The sequence below is a fragment of the Sceloporus occidentalis genome, unplaced genomic scaffold (genome assembly GCF_023333645.1).
Source record: "Sceloporus occidentalis isolate IW3139 unplaced genomic scaffold, rSceOcc1.0.p SCAF_403, whole genome shotgun sequence".
Classification (NCBI taxonomy): Eukaryota; Metazoa; Chordata; class Lepidosauria; order Squamata; family Phrynosomatidae; genus Sceloporus; species Sceloporus occidentalis.
The window spans coordinates 292,620-310,003 of record NW_028317383.1 but is presented as its reverse complement, the minus strand read 5'-3'; the positions used below and the strand labels follow the sequence as shown (position 1 = coordinate 310,003).

Sequence of the window (17,384 nt, the reverse complement as noted above, 5' to 3'; positions counted from 1 at the left end):
TTATTTTGAGCAGTGTAGAATGAGGGGACGGCGAGCCGGGAGATCTCCGTAACGGAGGGGGCAGGGCTTTCATTTGTGGATAAATGTTTATTACCGAATGACACACTGGAACTCCGTGGAATTTAACGGAATTTAATCCCGGAGAATCTAAACAGCTCGGAATTATGCATTTTAATCAGCTCTGGGCGGAGCGCGACGGGGTCCGGACCCAGCAAACCCCCTGGCGTCACCAGCAGTGACCGACATCTCAGGCTCTCTCTGTGTTTGGAAGGAATTTGGGATGATTTGGAGGCCGTTAATTAATGGCATTACCTTTACCTTACGGCTCCCTGAGGATGATGGGAGTTACTGCTTTCCCAGAATATCCATTGAGTGCCGTTTGGCTCTAAGGGTGAAGAGCGCAGGTTAACACCGTGAGTGCTAAGGCGGGCTGTATAGGGGGCAATTAAAACATCCTGCCCTCCCCCATCCAGCGGGGAGAGCTACATACCAGAGCGTCTTTTACTTATGCTGCAACGATAAGGAGGTGCAAAAACGTCTAGAGAGACCTAAGCGAGGGTTAAACACCGAGCACATGCGCAGAGGAGACGAGCGACACATTAACCTTTTCATTGCCTGATGACGTGATACGTTCCCGCGCTGCCGCGTAATACGGATGAGTGCAGCGTATCTGCAGCCTGGCTTTATATTAAAGGCGCCGGCCCTGGACGGATATTTTGTAAAAAAATTTTACGTTTTCCAGTCCAGCGACCCAGCGAGGGTTAATGTATATTAAATTATGTTCTTAATACGGTGATATGGGATAAGTCCAGCCCCCGGATTTTGAAAGCTCTTCCTAGCAGTTCCCTGATTTACATCTCCTCGCCCAGGGCCGGCCTTAGGTGTGTGCGACCTGTGCGACCGCACAGGGCGCCATGGTTGCAGGGGCGCCTGACCGGGACTTAGATTAAAGCATTGTTTTTTTTTAAAACTTTATTTAACATCATTCATGTTAAATAAAGTTTTAAAAAAAAAACGATGCTTAAATCTAAGTCCCGGTCAGGGGCGCCGAGCGGTTGCTCGTGAAGTTCTCGGCAACCGCTCGGCGCCCCTTACTCTCCGTGACTCCGTTGCGGTGCCGGCATCTCATGTTGAGCGCCGGACTATTCCGGCTCTCAACATGAAATGCCGGCACCGCGGCAGAGCGAGAAGACGGATGCCTCCCGCTCTCACCGCAGGACTCCGGCAACAAGGTAAGTGGGGGGGGGGGTGTAGTTTGAAGGGGCAGAGGGGGGGTGTAGTTTGAAGGGGCGGAGGGAGGGGGGTGTAGTTTGAAGGGGCAGGGGGGGTAGTTTGAGGGGCGGTAGTTTTAAGGGGCATGGGGGGGTAGTTTGAAGGGGCAGAGAGGGCGGGTAGTTTGAAGGGGCAGAGAGGGGGGGCACCAGAGGAGTAGTCCGCACAGGGCGCCACAACGCCTAAGGCCGGCTCTGTCCTCGCCCATCTCTAAATACTCTCCCGCCTGGTCTCTCCGTTCATCTCTAAATACCCTCCCGCCTGGTCTCCCCCCTCATCCTAAAGTACCCCCCGCCCGCTCTCTCCTCTCTGATGGGAACGACCTGTACCCCGAGTAGATACACCCACCAGACAATCCTTCCTTCTCCCCATGGCAGAAGGGCCGGATCTTCTTGGTCCTTCCCCGCAAGGGTCGGGACCACTGAAATACTACCTAACTCCCCCCCACACCAGAAAAACCAGGGGGGGACCCGGTTCCAGCACGGCTTTCCAGTGTAAGAATTCGTGTTCTGTGCCGTCACACTGATTATATTAAATAAAATCAAAATACAAGAAGTGATAAATAACGTGTTCTGTGCAACAAACTACAATCGTGTGAAACCAAGCCTATATACATTGTGCTCCCCAAGAAAGCCCTGGCCCTTCGGGACTAGTGCATAAAAAATAAAAAGTGCATGGAGGGGCCCGAGGTGCAAAAGGTGCTCACCGGCATGTGACACGTGAAAGGGTGCAGTGCGCTTAACCTCATGCAGTCACCCCGTACACAGCGCCCGGTCCTGGACCAGAGACCGGGGACCTAAAAACATCCTCGGGGCTTCATGCTTTCCCAGCCCTAAGGCCCAAGGACCAAGCTTTCCCTCTCTCACCGGCACTCACTTCATCTCAGCCAAAAGGCTGAGGATTTATTTTTTTTTGAGAGCCCGAGGTCATGCTCTTCGGTCGTCTACTGTCGTGCACTTATCAATCATGAAGAAGGTGCTGCGGTGATCCAAACTGTGGGAGCTAGAGTGGGGCCAAGTCTCTGTCGCAGAAGCCTCCGTGACTTGGGGGGCACCAGGAGGCTGTATTTCCTATAAAAAAAAAAAAAAGAGGCTGTATTTCTCATTAAAGATGTCGGACGCCTGGACTGCATTACATACTTCTAGCAGGTGACAGCAGACATTAATTGCAGTGCGATATCTGGTCACCCTGTACCTGATCAGGAGTACACAAGGGGGCAACAGTGGATATAAATAATAAAGTGAGCTTAATTATGCTTTGGCCAATTCATATAACCTCTCATTTATATTATGTTTATATATTTGTTGCCAACTTTATTAGGGTGAGAAGCGCAGACAGTATTTTGTTTTTTGTATAAATAATAAAGTGTCCGGCCACCGTTAGGCGGTCAAATAAAACAATGATGTTCCACACACAGGCCAATAAGGGTTGAGAACCGAAGTGCTTCAGCAGCGGGCCTTCCGTGCTTGTCCGTGATCATTCTTCAGCAACAAAAGTGCAGGGTTGTGAAGAAGACGACCAGAGTGTAACTCTGGATACAAATAAGACACCTCGGGCTCCATGCTACCTCAGCCTTAATTTTTTTTTCTTCCTTGGAAGCCTAAGGTGTCGTGCTTCTCGTTGGGTGCTCCGTGAATCTTGTGAAAGATCGCAGCGAAGCTCAGGTTCGTCGATAAACTGTTGTATCCCCCATGGGATATCCCAGAGCCTTTCCTCCCCACCCCGGCCAGAAGGCGTGCAGGAGGGTCGGATCTTCATGGTTCCCTCCGAAGAGGAGAACCACGGTAGGGAAAAAGGTCGGTAGCCACAAGACTTCTCCCACCTCTCCCAACAAGCGACTGGAGACCAGTCCTCACTGCAGTGCTCCAAAATATCAAACCGAAAACGTGTCCAAAGGAGAAACATACAGCCGTCATCAAAAAAAAATCGCGATCCATCCTAATTGATAGGCACAAGTGCACCAACGAAGAGTGCAATTCATGAGTAATAAATAAGTGTCCAGCCATTTTCCATGAAACCAAAAACTAAAAAATTATTCACACACATGCCCATAAGGATCTTGGAGTGAAGGGTGTTTCTCATACTGTCATATTTAACAACAACAGACACAAGATTATAAACACAACCCAGGATTTCTCTGGGACTCAAGTGCACGCCTCAGACTCCATGCTACCTCAGGCTCTAGGCCAGAAACTCAACGTTCTCCCCACATTGTCATAAGGTAGCACACTTGATCTTAACCAAAAGGCCGAGAAGCGGTTCTGATGGCAGGCTCGTGTAAATTGGTGTGGTTTTCTGTTATAACTAATTTGCATATTATCCGCATATTGTATTTTACATATGGTGTGATGCATGCTGGTCGTAACTCACCGCCAGTCTGTTGAACGGCTCTTGGAGGCTGGTGGTGATTGTTTTATCCTAGATTGAGTTTTGTCTCCTTATTGGGGATAAGGGCAGGGCTAGCCTGTAGCCTGTAGCCTGTAGCCTGTAGCCTGTAGCCTGTAGCCTGTAGCCTGTAGCCTGTAGCCTGTAGCCTGTAGCCTGTAGCCTGTAGCCCATGATTTTGTGCCCACACTTTGGACACTGTTTTCTTTTTAAGAGGCAGTGAAGCCTGGACTTTGCTGGAGGAGGATTGGGAGCCTTCTGGCCCCTTCCTCTCTTCACAAAACCAGCAAGGAGTCTCACTCTTTGGGGTGAGACTCAAGATCCGACCCTCTCATGGGGGGGGTTGGAATTTGTCCGAGTTCTCCGTGAGGGAACTCGGTATCGTAGTCTGGCCTCTGCTGCCTTGTGCACAGAATGCGGCACCCAAAGGAGCACGCACCTCGGGCTTCCAAGAAAAGAAAAATAAACAAACAAAAAACAATGGGGCTGAGTGGGGGCAACCGCTCCAGGCCTCTCGGCCTTCTGGCTGTGATCAAGTGTATTTTATACAGGAGATCTACACCAGGAGGTTCCGGAGCAGGCAAGATACTGCCCTCGGCCTTCCGACTTTGGCCCCTTAATTGGGGTCTGTTGAAAGCCTAGCAATGAAAACGAGAGGAGATTTGACGGTTGGGGCACCTTCTATACCCAAGACTGTGAGGATGGTTTTTGCGGAAGGAGAACGACAGAGGATCGGGCTTAAAGAAGTTCAGCTTTCGATTCTGGAAGGAGTGTTGCAGTTGAAGAGAGAAGATTTTTTTTGCATTCAGCCTTTTTTTGGACGAGGATTTGTCGACATTACTTTCAATTCTGAGTTTGGAGTCATGACGCTATTGCAGCGAAGTAAAGAAAGAGCAAAGGATCCTTTGTTGAAGGGGATTCGTTTCTTATCGTCGACAGTCACAAGGCGAGTACCTATTATTGTACATATGTACAACCCTTTCGTGAGTGATGAGGATATTTTGTTTTTTCTTGGGAGATATGTCAAGGAAATTGATAAACCTGTGAAACTCCTAAATGAGTTTAATGTTTATAATGGGAAAAGGAAATTCTGGGCAACTATAGTACCGGATGAAAATGGGTATGGTGGAATGTTGCATCCTCCTCAAAATTTCTCAATAGGAGGAAATCGTGGTTTTTTGTATTATCCGGGTCAGCCTGCATATTGCAGGAAATGTCTTTGCTTTGGGCATACTATGGTTAAGTGTACCGCTGATCCTGGATGTTACAATTGTGGGAAAGCAGGGCATAAAGCTGCGGACTGTACTGCTGCCCGCAAATGTGATTTGTGTGGAGGTGAAAATCACCTGGCAAGAAGATGTCCTAGAGCCACTGATGACTTAGTTCCAGTGGCCTTAGCAGCTTAAGTTCTTCAAGAACAATTATCGGAGTTGCGTACACATGCGGACGCGACGACTGTAGGAATGATTGAGGTAGAGGAGACTCAGTTCTCCGCAGATGGTGGAGAAATAGTAGTGCCTGAAACTCCAAGTGGGAGTCAAGTGAATGTTCTACATGCTATGGTGAGACAGGTAGAAGATTCTCTGGAAAGAATTAAAAGTGGCCCACTCGGTGATGAGTCGGTTTCTCCTGAGCTGGTAGAGATTGACACCATGGAAGTGGAACCAGGTGTGGATTCCTCAACGTCAGAAGGGGATTCTTTAATGGTTGTCAGTAAAACACGAGGGTGCGAAAGAAATCTTTACGAAGTAAAGATGTGGTAACAAGTGATTCCCCAGGATCTGATATATCAGAAGGTGCCGAAATTCGAAAATCTTTTGTCGATTCTCAAGATGTCGAAAATTTGAAAAACATTTCAGGTTTCGTAGCCCCGTCGGTGGAAGAAAAGGGGTCGAAGAAATTTCGGACTGGGACACAATTACTGACTTTTTTTGAATGATGTGGTTTTTACAAACCCTGATGGCTTTTTCCATTGTTACTTTAAACGTACGGAGTATTAAGAGTACAGCGAGAAGAGCTGCTATCTTTGTGGCTTTGGCTATGCAACGGGGGGATATATATTGTATTCAGGAATGTAACCTCTCTGATAAAACCAACATGGGAGCCTCATCTCAGACCAAGAACAGACAGTGCCTGCCCTATGAAATGATAGGAGGAACAACATTTTTAAACCGTTACAGAGAAGATCTCATCATTACCATATCAGACAGATTCCACCCATCAAGGCAGTCCAGTCCCAAAATGCATGGCAAGGCTCCACTGCATGACGAATAAAAAAACGGCAAACATTTCATGCTTTCATAGGCATCACCGTATTGTTAGTTTAATAAGACTTTAAAACAGCCCAATATTAAATAGTTCCAGTTCCTGTGCAATTGTGCTTGCATGTGTGAAAGGTTCCAATGATCAGGCAAGAGCTGGGTGGGATTCATGAAACACACCTTAACCTGGAGGAGCACTGCCTGTGGCCGGGACTTTGCCCTGCGGTGTTTTGGGTATGCTCTGGTTTTTCTTCAGATTAAATAAATCTTTTGTGGTTTACTAAAGATTTCTGTGGGGAAGAATGACCATGAGTCTTAAGCAATCTTTTGATGTCTGTCATTTGCCTGGCCCTTGCTGGTCACCATTCACCGAGCCATCAACAGAGCAGTTTTCCACTTCATCTGGGGCTCCAAAATGGACAGAGTAAAGCGCGCAGTGATGTACAAGGAACCCGGCAAGGGAGGCAAAGGAGTGCCTGACATCCCTACCATGCTGAGGACCTTCTTTGTGTGCCACTGCGTGCGCAGGACTCTCAGAGACGTAGCGAAAGGCTCTGCTGGAAACTCCATGTCTCGCTTCTTCCTGCTGCCCATGATCCGGACATCACTAACTGGGACCTGTGCCCGGGGTGACTGTGTGAGGTGCCCTTTACTTTTCATGTGTTGCGTGCTGGTGAGCACCTTTTGCATCTCGGGCCCCACCATGCACTTTTTATTACTGTATGCAGTAGCCCCGGCTTTTTGATTCAGTGTGCGATGCTTAAAGGAAAATTTGTATCACACCATCAGGGTCTTCCTTGGGGAGCCCTCTGAATATATTGTTTGTTTCACACGATTGCACTCTCTTTGCACAGAACACGTGTGCTTTTTACTTCTTGATATTTAAGTTTATGAATCCAACCTAGAAGCAGAAACGGATGGACGCAGAACACGATTGTTTTTGACTCACTGAAAAGCCACGGTGGAGCCGGGTCCCCTAAAGGTCGGTTTGCTTGGTGGGGAGGGGAGTCAGGTAGCTCTTCTGAGCCCCCCCTCCTCTAAACGAGTGTTTCAGTGGCCCCAACCCTTGTGGGGAAGGACCAAGAAGATCCGGCCCTCTTGCAGGCCATACGGCCGAGGAGAAAAGGAAGGGGCCACATTTCCCTTGGGAGTGCGAGCCCCAAAGACAATGAAGAAGGGGACCTGGTGTCCACCGCAGCCTTTCGGCACTTTTTTATTTTTTCTCCACAGCGAAGCCACTGAACTCTGGGCTTCAAAAAAACAACAAAAACTGTTGCCCCCCCTGTACCCCTAATCAGATACAGAGTGACCCCCTGTACCCCTAATCAGATACAGGGTGACCCCCCCGTACCTCTAATCAGATACAGAGTGACCCCCCCTGTACCCCTAATCAGATACAGGGTGACCCCCCTGTACCCCTAATCAGATACAGAGTGACCCCCCCTGTACCCCTAATCAGATACAGGGTGACCCCCCGTACCCCTAATCAGATACAGGGTGACCCCCCGTACCCCTAATCAGATACAGAGTGACCCCCCTGTACCCCTAATCAGATACAGGGTGACCCCCCCGTACCCCTAATCAGATACAGGGTGACCCCCCGTACCCCTAATCAGATCACAGCAGGGGAGGCAGATATTGCGCTGTAATTACTGTCCGCTGTCACCTGCTGGGAGGATGTAAGTTCCATCCCATCTCAGCCTCTGACCCTCTACATAAATATGGTGGTCTCGGTGACGCTATACAGAGCTCTATGTAATGCACGCGCTTCACATTAAAGCCCCCGGGGTATTTCTCGAGGTGTAAATACAGATGTGTTTTTCTGAAGCGAAGAGATCAGTAAATGGTTTATGACCCGAGAGACCGATTCGCTGCTGTCCCCCCGGGGGTACAATCTCTATTTAATACCCCCACACTCCTTCCCTGCCTCTCCCTCTGTGGCTTCCCGCTCCGAGGAGTCAGCTGCACATCAGGTGAGATGAGTTTGCTGGCCGGGGCAGTAACGGGGGCAGAATCTTACACTCGGTGGGCCACCTAACGCTGTTGCCCCGCACGCTGCATGAGAGCAGATAATTGGGGCAGATCCTGGGGACTCGGAATGAGTGGCAGATTCATGCGGGGGGGGGATCAACGAAAAGCTTCACGTTACTGGGTGCTTCCTTCTTGAAATCAGGTGAATGTTCCAAATGTCTGTATTTCCTTCTCCAAATGCAGGGTTGTGCTGTGCTGCTGAATATGGTGGCGCTATATGACTGAATAATAATAGGATGTCTCTCTGCCCCTGACATCATTCTGTCCGCAAACTGGGTTTCTCATGCTCTGTGGGCAACTTATTAAGTGATTTGCCCGCACGGGGGGTATCAGACCCAGCTGCCCCGGGGTGACAAGAGGGGGAAGCTTTCAGTGCCCTGGTGTGCTGAGATTTAGGGCTGTTATTAATATAGCGCAAACATATTCCCCAGCGCTGTACAATGCTCAGACAGGGGGCATATTACCCTGAAAGCCAAGGGCTCTGGTCCTAAGAGCTTACAATCTAAAGCAGCGAGGCCGGCTGCAGGGGATTGGAATAGAAGCAAAATTTGTCATTTTTAAAAATATAAATCAAATTAAAATGCAAATAAAGGGACAATATATAAAAAAACCAGAATTTTAGGTTGAAATTCAGGGACATTTTTATGCACAAAAGGGGTAAGAATTTTTTGCTTCATCCGTGTCATGGCTGCACTTTATATTCAGAAATAACTAACCGGTGACTCCCCAGACGGAGAAACCTGCGCCGGCTGTCCTTACATATCGAACAGCATATCGGCCCCATCCGGCCCCCGTCTAGTCTGTAAAGAGTCAAACCTTAATCAGTCGTTGGTCTCGTCTTAGATTCAGGAGCCGTATGTCTATCCCATGCATGTTTAATACACTCACTGTATTACCACCTCTGCTGGGAGGCTGTTTCACTTATCTACCACCCTCTCAGTAAAGAGAGTCATGCTGTTTGAGGGGCTGCTATTAGCTGTAAACTTGAAAAGTTATTAATAATAATAATAAAAGTCCAGGCTTTTAATGGATACAGATATTTGTTGCTCTTCTGTGGTATCCATCGGCGACCCGCGACCCGTTGCTGCACTTGTTACTTTGTTACTCTTCTCACGCTCTCCGGTAATTATTCGGGTCACGGAGACTCCTTAAAGTCCTCATTTTGGGTTTTCAGGGAGGTTTCAGGGATTGGGGCAGGAGGCCGGGGACAATTCAGGGTAGCGGGGATGGGGCAAGTTGGGGTGATGGGGTTGGATTTGTTGCAGCGGAAGCTGGTACTGGATGATAAGGAAGTTTAGATTGGTCTGAAGAGAGGGAAATGAATGCCCAGACAAGAAAGGATCGGGGCAAAAAACAAACTGGGGGGAGAAAGGATCAGGGGCGAGAAAGGATCGGGGCGAGAAAGGATCTGGGTGAAAAGAGAACTGGGGGAGAAAGGATCTGGGCGAGAAAGGATCAGGGTGGAGAAAGGATCGGGGTGGAGAAAGGATCGGGGCGTGCGGAGAGGACGATGGATGTACGTGAAAGCAAGAGGCTGAATGGGAGGACCGGGAGAGGTCAGAGTGGCAGCGAACTGGAGACGGGGAGAGAGGAGGAGGATGGAGGGCGAGGAGTTGAGTTCAGGAAGGAGATGTGGGCGACATCGCCAGATAAACAGTAAGGAAGCCCAAAAAGGACCCCGAGACTTCTAATGGTAATTGTAATAATCATCTGTAGACACGTCGCTGAGACCGTTGTTAGAAGCGTCTGGAAACGTTTTGTCTTCATTGTCTCCTCTTGTCTTTTATCAGCTGGTGTCTCGAGCCCCTCCAAGAACCGCCCGTCACACACCATGCCCGGCAGCCCCAACATCAGCTTCCGCATGCCGCCCACTTTTTTCCTCGTCGGAATCCCCGGACTGGAAGATGGCGCCGTTTGGGTCTCCGTCTCTTTCTGCGCCGTTTACATCCTGGCCATTCTGGGTAACTGCAGCCTCCTGTACATCATCAGGACGGAGAAAAGGCTTCATGGGCCGATGTACTTCTTCCTGTCCATGCTGGCCCTCAACGACGTGGCCTTCTCCAGCTCCACCGTGCCAAAAATGTTAGCAATATTCTGGTTTGGCGACGGCCAGGTGGCCACAGAAGGCTGTCTCTCCCAGATGTTCTTCGTCCACTCGCTGTCGGTGGTTGAGTCGGGGATCTTGGCCTCTATGGCGTTTGACCGCTTCATTGCCATCTGTTACCCCTTGAGATACACGTCCCTCCTGACGGTTGCCCTCCTGGAAAGGATCGCTGCCGTCATCGTGGTTAGAGCCATAGTAACCATCTTGCCCATTCCTGTTCTGGTGGGGCGACTCCAGTATTGCCGGGAGAACGTCGTGTCGCACTCATACTGCGAACACATGGCCGTGGTGAAACTCGCCTGCGGAGATACGCGGGTGAACAGCGTGTACGGCCTCGTGCTGTCCCTCTCCATTACCGGCTTCGACCTCCTATTTATCGGCCTGTCCTACGCGATGATCTTACGGGCCGTCCACAGACTCCCCTCCCGAGACGCGCGGCACAAGGCGGTGGGGACCTGCGGCTCGCATGTCTGCGTCATCGTCGTCACCTACTTGCCGGGGATATTCTCCTTCGTCACATACAGGTTTGGCCAGAAGTCGGTTCCCCACGACGTCCACGTCTTATTCGCCAACATTTACATCTTATTTCCCGCGTTACTGAACCCCCTGATCTACGGGGTGAAGACGAAGCCGATCCGGGAGAGAGTCCTGAAGACTCTCCTGCGCGATGAAGCTGCGTCCCGCTCTCCCCGCTGACGCCGCCGCGTTCCGCTCTCCCCGCTGACGACGCCGCCGCGTTCCGCTCTCCCTGCTGACGCCGCCGTGTTCCGCTCTCCCAGCTGACGCCGCCGCGTTCCGCTTTCCCCGATGACGCCCCGCGTTCTGTTCTCCCTGCGGACGCCGCCGCGTTCCACTCTCCCCGCCACGTTCCGCTCTCCCCGCTGACGCCGCTGCGTTCCGCTCACCCTGCTGACGCCGCCGCGTTCCACTCTCCCCACCACGTTCCGCTCTCCCTGCTGACGGCGCTGCGTTCCGCTCACCCTGCTGACGCCGCCGCGTTCCGTTCTCCCCGCCAAGTTCCGCTCTCCCCGCTGACGCCGCCGTGTTCCGCTCTCCCAGCTGACGCCGCCGCGTTCCGCTTTCCCCGATGACGCCGCCGCGTTCTGCTCTCCCACTGACGCCACCGCGTTCTGTTCTCCCTGCGGACGCCGCTGCTTTCCGCTCACCCTGCTGACGCCGCCGCGTTCCACTCTCCCCGCCACGTTCCGCTCTCCCCGCTGACGCCGCTGCGTTCCGCTCACCCTGCTGACGCCGCCGCGTTCCACTCTCCCCGCCACGTTCCGCTCTCCCTGCTGACGGCGCTGCGTTCCGCTCACCCTGCTGACGCCGCCGCGTTCCGTTCTCCCCGCCAAGTTCCGCTCTCCCCGCTGACGGCGCTGCGTTCTGCTCTCCACTGCTAACGCCGCCGCGTTCCACTCTCCCCGCCACGTTCCGCTTTCCCCGCTGACGCCGCCGCGTTCCGCTCTTCCTGCTGACAACGCGCAGACCTCACGCCTCGGCTGCTGCTTCCGACAGACTCGCTGACGGCGTTTCTTTGTATTAATTATTCCTGCCCCAGACGGGGTATCCGGGAATCTGTTTGCTGTTCTCGTTATTAAAGTTACCTCTTTTCGGACATTTTTACACAGAAAAGTTTCTCTGAAGTTTTGTAAAAGTAAAAAAAAAAATTATTTTGTTCCAAATCATCAAATATTCTCAGTTTTTTACACTTGATTTCTGTAAAGATTATTATAAGATTACATTATACAGGGCCCCGGCTCACTGATTTATCTATACATTATACAGGGCCCCGGCTCACTGATTTATCTATACATTATACAGGGCCCCGGCTTACCGATTTATCTATACATTATACAGGGGGCCGGTCACTGATTTATCTATAAATTAAACAGGGGGCCGGTCACTGATTTATCTATACATTATACAGGGGCCGGTCACTGATTTATCTATACATTATACGGGGGCCGGTCACTGATTTAGCTATACATTATACAATAACACACATTGTACAGCGCTGCGGAGTATGACGGCGATATAGAAATAATAACAACACACATTGTACAGCGCTGCGGAGTATGACGGCGATATATAAATAATAATAACACATTGTACAGCGCTGAGGAGTATGACGGCGATATATAAATAATAACACACATTGTACAGCGCTGTGGAGTATGATGGCGATATATAAATAATAATAATTATAGACATTGTACAGCGCTGTGGAGTATGACAGCGATATATAAATAATAATAACACATTGTACAGCGCTGTGGAGTATGACGGCGATATATAAATAATAATAACAACACATTGTACAGCGCTGCGGAGTATGACGGCGATATATAAATAATAATAGCACACATTGTACAGCGCTGCAGAGTATGATGGCGATATATAAATAATAATAATAACACACATTGTACAGCGCTGCGGAGTATGACGGCGATATATAAATAATAATAACACATTGTACAGCGCTGCGGAGTATGACGGCGATATATAAATAATAATGAAGCCCACGGGGGCCAGAATGGACTAGAGTGGGCCCTGACAGAGTGCTGAGCAGAGCTAGGCTAAGGCAGGAATTGTGGATTTTAGGGGAGGAGTTTTGGTCGGAGGATATTTAAGTTTGGTGATCACAGGGGTAAGGATCCATTTTGTTTAACCTTACCTGGTGGTGTTTGTCTCACCCTCCCTCCCATTATGTGGTTGAGTTTGTGGAGTAGTGTTGCTGCATTAGTCACAGTTGTGGGCGGTAGCTTGCCAGGTATCCATGGGGTTAATGTGGTGGTATGATCCTTGGTGGTCATAACTGGTGGGAGGTTCCTTGCAAGGAGTGGTGCTCGGAACCTCGGGTCCGGGTTGGGGCATCCTGGTATGTCCCCTCCCAAATTGGTGTGTGGTATGGTGTTGCTGCATTAGTCACAGTCGTGGGCGGTAGCTTGCCAGGTATCCAAGGGGTTAATGTGGTGGTATGATCATTGGTGGTCATAACCGGTGGGAGGTTCCTTGCAAGGAGTGGTGCTCGGAACCTCAGGTCCGGGTTGGGGCATCCTGGTCCCCTCCCAAAATTGGTGTGTGGTATGGTACCTGGATAACTTGGCAAGCTAGGTTGGTTTTGGTTACGTCATTGTCTCTGTTAACGCATCTATGTTTATTATTTCAGGTTTTACGGGACAATGACTGTTAAATAAAACGGCTGTGACCTTTTCAAACCCATCTTGTGTGTTGGTGTTTTATTTAATTGAGCAAATGAGCCAAGCCTGGCCCGTGAGTCGAAGCTACATCTGTCATAACACGCATTGTACAGCGCTGCGGAGTATGACAGCGATATATAAATAATAATAACACATTGTACAGCGCTGCGGAGTATGACGGCGATATATAAATAATAATAACACATTGTACAGCGCTGCGGAGTATGACAGCGATATATAAATAATAATAACACATTGTACAGCGCTGCGGAGTATGACGGCGATATATAAATAATAATAACACACATTGTACAGCGCTGCGGAGTATGACAGCGATATATAAATAATAATAACACATTGTACAGCGCTGCGGAGTATGACGGAGATATATAAATAATAATAATAACACATTGTACAGCGCTGCAGAGTATGATGGCGATATATAAATAATAACACATTGTACAGCGCTGCGGAGTATGACGGCGATATATAAATAATAATAATAATACATTGTACAGCGCTGCAGAGTATGACGGCGATATATAAATAATAATAACACATTGTACAGCGCTGCGGAGTATGACGGCGATATATAAATAATAACACATTGTACAGCGCTGCGGAGTATGACGGCGATATATAAATAATAACACATTGTACAGCGCTGCGGAGTATGACGGCGATATATAAATAATAATAATAATACATTGTACAGCACTGCAGAGTATGACGGCGATATACAAATAATAACTGTGGGTTTATCGGTTAGTGGCGGCTTAATGTCTCCTGCTGATTGGCTCTAATTGGATTTTCTCTAATTGCTCCTCTGAAGAATACCCTCACCTGGGGCAGTTGGTGATCATTATTCGTGCCCAGCGGACGTGGCGTGTTGGCTGCTTGCCGTGGGCAGGTCACGTACGTCTCCTTTGGGATGTGGAGTCTGATTATAAATATCTGGGAGTAGATGGTTTGGGGATGAGTGGCGGCTGGACTTGCAGCAGACACTCAGGTGAGTGGAGTACTGTCCCTTTAGGGGTCTGGATTCATTTATGGGGGGGCAGACTTTCCCATTGATCAGGGCTGGATGATGGGCCTTGCAGTTAACCTGTCAGGATTCTCCCTAGGCTGAGGTATCCGCACCGTGGGTTAAAAGGCTTTTGGTAGGAAATGCTGCAATTGAGCTAATCCGATGTAACCTAAAGTCTCAGGGTTTTATCCCAAATACACAGAAAGGGGCAGATTATCCGGGTTACTGCGATTTCTGGGGTAAAGGGGTAATTCTAAGGGGATGGGCAGATCCTCGGGGATGAGCAGATTGTCGGGGTGAAGGGGTAGATTCACGGTGTGGAGAAGGAGTAGTAGATTCTCAGGGTGCTCTGACAATATATTTGATTCCTTCGGTCAATGTCTCTGCTGAAATCCCTGCTTGAACACTGGTGTTTGGGATGCAATGTTTGGGTAATATTTACAATACCAGTAATAAAAGTGATATTTATAGTAATACTAATACAAATATTTACAATACCAGTAATAGTAATAAAAGTAATATTAATAGTAACAGTAATAAAATATTTATAATACTATTAATAAAAGTGATATCCAAAGTAATACTCATAAAAATATTTACAATAATAGTAAAAGTAATAAGTAACATTTATAGTGCTACTTATAAAATATCTACAATAACAGTACTAGTCATAAAAGTAATATTTATAGTAATAGTAATAAAATATTTACAATAACAGTAAAAGTAATAAGTAATATTTATAGTGCTACTAATAAAATATTTACAATAATAGTAATAAAAGTAAAATTTATGGTAATACTAATAAAACATTTACAATAACAGCAATAGTAATAAAAGTAAAATTTATAGTAATACTTATAGTAATAAAAAATGTCTAACAATAATAGTAATAGAAGCTATATTTATAACAGCAATACAAGTAATATGTAAACTGTGATAAAAGTAATATATTAACAGTAACAACAGTAATATTTATAGTAATCGTAATAAAAATTAATATTTCAAACAGTAATAGTAACAAAAGTAATATTTATAGTAATAATAATAAAAGTAATATTTATAGTAACAGTACCAGTAATGAAAGTGATATTTCTAACAGTAATAGTAATCAAAGTAATATGTAAAATAATACTAATAAAAGTTATATTTCTAACAGTAATAAAAGCAATATTTTTAGTAATAGCAATAATATTTCTAAAAGCAATAAAAGTAACATTTATAGTAATAATACAAGCCATATTTATAGTAACAGTAACAGTCATAAAAGTAGTATTCATAATAACAGTAAAAAATGTAAGTCATGGTAATAGTAATAAAAGTAATAATTCTAACAGTAATAGTAATTAAATATTTCTAACAGTGATACTAATAAACGTAATATTTTTAACTTTAATAGTAATAGCAACAGTAATAAAAGTAATATTTATAGCGATATAAATTAAGCAATAAAATATTATAACAGTAATAGTATTAAAGTAATGTTTATAATAATAGTAATAATTATACTTATTGTAATAGTAATATAAGTCATGTTTACAATAATAGTAATAGTAATGTTTATAATAACAATAATAAAAGTAATTTTCATAACAGTAATAGTAATAAAAGTAATATGTATGCTAACAGTAATAATAGTGATTATAACAGTTATAGTAATAAAAGTAACATTTATAGTAATAGTAATAAAAGTAATGTTTATTATAATGGTAATAAAAGTTATATTTATAGTAACAGTCATAGTAATAAAAGTGATGTTTATTATAATAGCAATTAATTTAATATTTATAGTAACAATAATAAGGGATATTTATAATAATAACAGTAATAAAAGTATAATTCATAATAATAATATAAATAAATGTAATAATCAATATTCCCTCTAAGCTGTGTGCATCTGAAGATTTGGGGATATTACTGATAAAGGTAAAGTATTGGTTGCCGATCAGATTGCTGACCTAAAATAGGATCCTTTGACACTTTAGGTAAATTGTTTGGCTCTTGGGCCTGTGAGAGATCATGCAAAAATATGGCTCCCCACGTGCTTGCGTGACACTCGCCCCAGAGTCACATGGGAAACAGACGTGTTATTTATATGAAAGTATGTCCTGTAACATCCGTGTTTTGTTTCAGCCCGTGGTGGGGCTGTATGTCCGTTGCTGAAGGCCATGCTCTATCCCAATGAGACTCACCCGCTTGCTTTCATCCTGTTGGGAATTCCTGGACTGGAGGACGTTCAGTGCTGGATCTCCATCCCCTTCGGCTGCATGTACTTCGTGGCCTTTTTCGGAAACTGTGTGATCCTCTTTGTCGTCCGGACAGAGAAGAGCCTTCATGAGCCCATGTACTTTTTCGTGTCCATGCTGGCTGTCACCGACCTGGTGCTGTCCTCCTCCACCTTGCCCAAAATGCTCAGCATCTTCTGGTTCAACTGGCGAGAGATCAACTTTGAAGCCTGTCTGACCCAGATGTTCTTCATCCATTCTTTCACAGCCATGGAGTCCGGCTTCTTTCTGGCCATGGCCTTTGACCGTTATGTGGCCATATGTAACCCGCTCAGGCATTCCTCCATTCTAAGCAACAACGCAGTATTAGTGATGGGTCTTTCCGTGGTATTTCGGGCTGTGGTGTTTTTCTCGCCTCACCCGTTCATAGTGAAGGCTCTCTTTTTTTGCCAAACCAACATCATCCCTCATACTTACTGTGAGTTCATGGCCATCATCAAAATCTCCTGCGGCGATGCTTTTGTGAGCAAAGCCTACAGCCTCACCGTGGCCTCTATGATAGGTGCCTTTGATCTGATGTGTACAGTCGCCTCCTACACCTTGATCCTCCGGACTGTCCTCAGCCTCCCCACTAAGGAGGCTGGACTCAAAGCTCTAAGCACCTGCAGCTCCCACATCTGTGTCATCTTGGTCTTTTATAGCACAGCGGTCTTCACTTTCCTCACTCATCGCTTCGGCCACGACATAGCCCCTCAAATTCATATAACCATAGCTAATATCTACCTGCTGGTTCCACCCATGCTAAATCCAATCATTTATGGTGTAAGGACCAAGAAAATCCGCCAGAGGATAGCGAGGGTCTTGTGTTTCTCAATGCGCTGA

At 46.8% G+C, this 17,384-nt stretch overlaps 2 protein-coding genes and 1 non-coding gene across 3 annotated transcripts; all 3 read left to right on the top strand.

The window, feature by feature from the left end:
- Positions 1-6,154: 6,154 nt before the first annotated feature.
- On the top strand, positions 6,155-6,269 carry LOC149272929 (U5 spliceosomal RNA). Its single transcript, XR_016279510.1, has one exon. It is a non-coding gene; the product is annotated as a U5 spliceosomal RNA (small nuclear RNA).
- A 3,511-nt stretch (positions 6,270-9,780) lies between these two features.
- Positions 9,781-10,749, top strand: LOC149272928 (olfactory receptor 52P1-like). Its single transcript, XM_089506638.1, has one exon. The coding sequence runs from the start codon at positions 9,781-9,783 to the stop codon at positions 10,747-10,749; it is 969 nt and encodes a 322-aa protein (XP_089362764.1).
- Positions 10,750-16,445: 5,696 nt separating this feature from the next.
- LOC149272927 (olfactory receptor 52R1-like) lies at positions 16,446-17,384 on the top strand. Its single transcript, XM_089506637.1, has one exon. The coding sequence runs from the start codon at positions 16,446-16,448 to the stop codon at positions 17,382-17,384; it is 939 nt and encodes a 312-aa protein (XP_089362763.1).